General features: G+C 35.0%; 1 protein-coding gene across 1 annotated transcript; it reads right to left on the bottom strand.

Annotated features, from left to right (window-relative positions):
• Positions 1-2,581: 2,581 nt before the first annotated feature.
• Positions 2,582-4,521, bottom strand: LOC121994444 (transcription factor bHLH103-like). The gene is made up of 6 exons (XM_042548476.1): positions 3,940-4,521; positions 3,555-3,849; positions 3,397-3,462; positions 3,239-3,304; positions 3,108-3,158; positions 2,582-3,034 (listed from the first exon to the last, which is right to left on the bottom strand). Exons 1-6 carry the CDS (start codon positions 4,161-4,163, stop codon positions 2,909-2,911), a joined length of 828 nt encoding a protein of 275 aa, XP_042404410.1. The 5' UTR covers positions 4,164-4,521; the 3' UTR covers positions 2,582-2,908.
• Positions 4,522-5,377: the final 856 nt, after the last annotated feature.

Genomic DNA, 5,377 nt, shown 5'->3' on the forward strand with positions numbered 1-5,377 from the left:
ACTTGTCCATACGAGATCCGAAAAATTTCTAAAAATTCCGAAAATTTCCCTTATCATTTTCACTATTTTTCGGTATTTTACATGTACCTAACAGGGTTGTTCATAATCTTTTACCTTTCAGAGTCTATGGGGACTTAGTCATTCTTGAGATATATCCAAAGAGGTTGTTCCCAATCTTTTATCTTTTAGAGTCTTGGGACTTAGCCTTTTCAAGGATGTATCCACCGGGGTTATTTCTAATTATTTACTTTTCAGAGTCTATGGGGACTTATCCTTGTGAGGATGTACCTAACATGATTGTTTCCAATCCTTTACCATTTAGAGTGCATGGAAACTCACAGAGTCCTTGGAAACCTAGATTGTGTTTGTTTTTTCAAGTCATATCTACTTATAGTCTGACATAGACTGCACATGCAGGTTCACAGAGGCTGCCAAGCACGGACAACGGGGCACATCGGTCAAGAATTTTATTTGCTTCAGCTAAGTAGCTCATGTATTTCTTAGTTTTTCATATAGCAATCACATATTGATGAGGAGAAACTCATGCTGCAATCAAAAGGACTTATAATTGGTTTTCTAAGCCGCATAAACAACACATCCAAAAACCTTAAATTGGCATACATTAATTGATTTTTTTGTCATGTCATGTTTCAAAAGGAGTTTTATTTTGAAGTGCTTTTATAGGACAATGATTGAAAATATACACATCAATATTTACAGTTATAGTTTAGAAATTTATTAAAATGGCCTTTGCCTTTCAACATGCTTTTAGTCATTTCTACAATTGTTCTTTTTTTTTTGACGACGCCATTTTGCTATGGGTCTGATTGTAAGTTGTCTTTGAATGTCATATTCTTTGTAATAATTGAGAAAAGGCATGTAAATGAATTTTCCATGATGAGCCATGAGGTCTTTAAAACCAACCACTTGCTTTTCAAAAAGTGCTTTAAAGTGTAGAAACTTAGTGAAAGCTTCACATTTCTCTTTAAGAATATAAACTCAAGTCATTCTAGTGAAATCATCAACAAAAAGAAACCTTTTGTTGTCGAGAGAAGGAATTCTAGTTAGACCACAAATATTTACATGCACTAGTTCAAGAGTGACTTGAGCTCTCCAAGTTATTTGGAAATGGAAGCCAATGTCTTTTCCCATAAATGCAACCTTCACAAAGTTCATATTGTTTCTTAATTTATGGATGTCCAACAACCATCTTCTTTTCTTTCAATAAGTAGGACTTTAAGATCCAAATAACCATATATCAAATGCCAAAGATACAATTCATCAACACTTTAACTTCTAAAGGTAGTATTTTGAAATGATTTCATATTGAGGGGAAAAAAGATTATTAATTAGAAGTCAGTATCATGACGACAATTTGTTCTTCAAATTTCATGTAAAAAATTTCACATCTATCATTATCAAAGATTAACTTGTAACCTCTTCTCATCATCTACACAAAACTCAAAAGATTTTGGAAAAATATTAAGAGAATAGCACATATCATGAATAAACTTTTTGTCCCCCCCCCCCCCCCCTTGTATAAACTACATTAACAACAATTTCCTTCAATCTTCACTTGCTTTCCATTATCAAGTTCAAAATGAGAAAAGTTATTTTTATCCGGCTCTTCAAATGTTGACTATATAATTTCCAATTAAATGATTGTTGCAACCACTATCTAAATACCATATTTCTCTAAATTGCTCATCACCCATAGTATAAAAGAACTGTTTATTTTTATAACCTTTTGCTGAATAATTAACTGTCCTTTTCCTTTTGTGATTTTCTCCCTTTCCTTTATACCAACAATCTTTATTAGAATGATTAAGAATTTTACATCTAGTGCATTTAAAATAACAATTCTTGGACTGATGACTAGTTTTTCATACAAATGAAATAGTAAGAATCTAAGTTATAGGCCTTTGTTACAAATTCACGCCATATGCTTTGTAACTCGATGGAGATCATTTTTTCTAACCTTTGAAACTCTATTTTTAGAGTTTCCCAAGTATCTTTGGCCTTTTTGATGCCAAAAATTATGGGATAAATAGTTTTGCTTATCCCTTGTTGGATGATCCTCAAGGTTGTAATATTTTTTTTTCGCATTCTCCCTGTTATTTCTTCTCTTTTTCTTTTGTCCAAGAAGAGGAACTTTGTTGATCATGTCTTTCCTTGTAACCTTCGTCAACCATGTCTCAAAAATAATATATCTTGTGAAGGAAAGATGATACTCTCCATTGGAGAATTCGTAATGTTCTCCATTCAAAATTGAAATTTAATTTGTTGTCTAAGAAAATAGAGTTTGGATTTGATAGTCATTTTTTTTATAATAGCTCCAATATCAAATTTGTTGGAGATAATAGAAAAGGGAAAGAAAATTTTGAGAAGAATCAAATTTACTTTTTCTAACTTTTGATTTTTTTTTCATTATACCCCCAGATATATATGCAGTACGTTAATTTATAGAAGAATGCTTTAGAATTACATTAATTGTATGGAAAATATAAACTACTGTTAAAATTTCAATTAGCTTAGAAAATAAACTTGACTAGGAAACATAAACATAATTAATACTCAATGCTAATCAATTACAAAGACTCTTGCTTTAATCAATGATAGCTGACTTACAACTTGATACTGAGGGAAAAGGATAAATCTTGCTGGAGATGGATCCTTTTCTGTTAGTTAACTCAGCAAAGCTGACCTATTTGGGGCAACAGCTGGTTGTTAATAGTTTAGCCTCACCATACAATTGTTTATTTATACTAACCGAAATACTAAAGGACACTTGTACTGCTATTTCAAAAGTCATTCCTAGAATTATCTAGTTATCATGCACCGTCATCATTCCTCAACCACTTCTTTGTATGCTGCGAACAGAATTAACACTTACTGCAGAGGATCATTTTCATTCATCACCAGTAGACCTCATTCCTCCTTGAAATGAATTCCATAAATCGCTTTCGGTGGCTCTAACAAGAGCAAATGTAGTTGAAACTGGAACAAGGCATAGCCCTCGGTTAGTAAGGTCTTCCTGCATACACACACAACAGCAACACAATTAATGAAGCATAAATTCTGCAAGAACTAAGTTATTCATGTCTTACATTAGTTTTTTGGATGTGACTGCAATTCCTTGAGTCTGGAGCACTCAAAACCTGAGATTTTAGATTTGATGAGAAGCTGGAAGTAAAAGTTTACATCAGCCTGATGATTTGACAGACAAACTGTAACTCACCCGGACTTGATCGTGAAGGAACTTTATGTAATCGATTGCCTCATGAAGCACTGATGCGGTATCTGTCTGTAAAAGCTAATTTAGCCTAATTAATCACTCGAAGAGAGGAAATGGATCTAAAAAAAAAAAAAAAAATCTGGAACTGCATTATGCTTCACCTTTCCGAAAGGTGAGACCAATTGCTGAAGCGCCGTGATTCTGTCACCCAGCTTCTCTTTCCTAACCTATAAAAATCACAAGGATACAAATATATAGAATTATGTATCTAATTGCCAGAATTCCATTCATTTATGGCAGTAAATCTGTTATTAATTACCTTGAATGTAGGCATTGATGATGGTGTCTCAATTCTATGCTTCTTTAACGCTGGTTCAGTCTCACTACTAACCTTTGCCACTGAAGCCATGCACCTGCTGGTGTCAACTGGCTGCAGCTGCTGCTGCAGTTCCCCGTCGACCTCTGGCAAAGCGAAGCCTTCTGGGAATAAAATTTGATGAGAACCATCCCATTTCAAAGTGTTTTGATCAGTTTGGAATTGTGAAACTTGCTGAGTTTGAAAACTGCGACTAGAATCCCCCTGCTCCGAGTGGAGTGAAGTCTCACTACAGCCACTGAAAAATCAATCAATTGAATTCATATTTAAAGCTGTCTAAACCTTTCATCCAATGGAAGAAAATTAACATGCTAACTAGAGCACCCACTATAGTTCAGGTATGGAGAAGTCGAACGCAGCGAGCATGGAGTCGGAGAGAGGGGCTTCGTCGGAAGTGTCAAGGGCAGCTGAGTTCCAGAAGCCTCCATTAGCATTGTTAGAGCTGGTGTGCTGCGCCGAGCACGAAACCGGCGCGGAGATCATGAAGCCATCGACACTGCAGTTGGACCACCAGATACCCACGCCGCTGCTAGCTATGAGTTCCTCGGCCATGGCCTTCGCAAGTTAGACTGCAAGACTGTGATCGATATGAATGTGGCAACCTTTAATTTTGGGTCCTATATATAAATAGAATCGTCTATGGATATGGATTATTGAATGAAGTAAAGAATTCATGTCGCCTAATTAATGCTAAGCTAACTGATATTGTGACTGGTGTACTTAACAAGCAATTATATATTATGAGAATTTAAGAACTGGAACCATGGAGCAAGTAACCAAATATGAAAAGACCAGGCCAGTTCGGCCGATTGAAAATTGAAATCATATATAAATTCGCTCGCTCTTTAAACTTGTATTGTTTAGCATCAACTAACGACTGCACTTTCAGCGCCAACGCGTCGGGTCTATCATAATTGTATGCGAATCAAACAAGATTTTGTATTAGTGGTTTGAGTGGACAAAAATGTGATCGAAGTAGTGAAGCAGCGGAGAAGGGGATGTCATCGCGAAGACCATAGCGTATACAAAAGTCCAAACGGGACCCACCTGTTGGCTCGAGAAATTGGCTGCTGACACAAAGTCAACGACCGAGAGCGACGCATTCCAAATCCCGTGCCGTCTGACGCGGATTTTGTATGCGGACAAAATAATTTGACTTATTTTCCGGCCTCAGATTTTACTTATTTTTTGACTCAGTCGGTGACAACAACAACCAAAGCCATTTCCAGACAAACGGTCTGGGCAATACACGTCAGTCATCATCTCTTATGTTTTTTTTATTCCTTTAATTTTCAAACTCCTTTCAATCATTAATCTAGTTGTTAAATTATTCTAGAGGAGAATAATTATAACAATCAAATCTTATCTTATTAAATAAGGTGAACTATATAGATTTTTTTTTACATCATTAAACTTTATCTATTATTATATCATTATCTATACTTAAATAAATTTTATCTTATTTTATTATTATTAAAATAATATCATCTACAAACAACATGTACCACGGTACTGTATCTTGAATATATACAATGAGTTCGTCAATAATTAGTGTAAAAAAGATAGAACTGATCATTGATGTAACTTTATCTTGATTAGAAGTGTTTTAATTTCTCCGCTTGAAGTCTTTACTCTAGTCGTTATTATAAGTACCTTGGGTTAATTTTAATATGGTCAACCAAGTTAAGATAGGTACTGTGTATTTGATCCTTGTGTCTATGTGTGCAGGAGCTTAGGAACATAAGAAGTCGAGCGGAAGACACAAC

This window comes from Zingiber officinale, chromosome 6A (assembly GCF_018446385.1).
Source record: "Zingiber officinale cultivar Zhangliang chromosome 6A, Zo_v1.1, whole genome shotgun sequence".
NCBI classification, from domain to species: domain Eukaryota; kingdom Viridiplantae; phylum Streptophyta; class Magnoliopsida; order Zingiberales; family Zingiberaceae; genus Zingiber; species Zingiber officinale.

Coding starts and splice junctions, on each gene's coding strand:
- LOC121994444 (XM_042548476.1), bottom strand. CDS start 4,163: ATGGCCGAGGAACTCATAGCTAGCAGCGGCGTGGGTATCTGGTGGTCC. Junction 3,463..3,554: donor CATCAATGCCTACATTCAAG/GTAATTAATAAC, acceptor TGATTTTTATAG/GTTAGGAAAGAGAAGCTGGG. Junction 3,159..3,238: donor TCCTTCACGATCAAGTCCGG/GTGAGTTACAGT, acceptor CTAAAATCTCAG/GTTTTGAGTGCTCCAGACTC.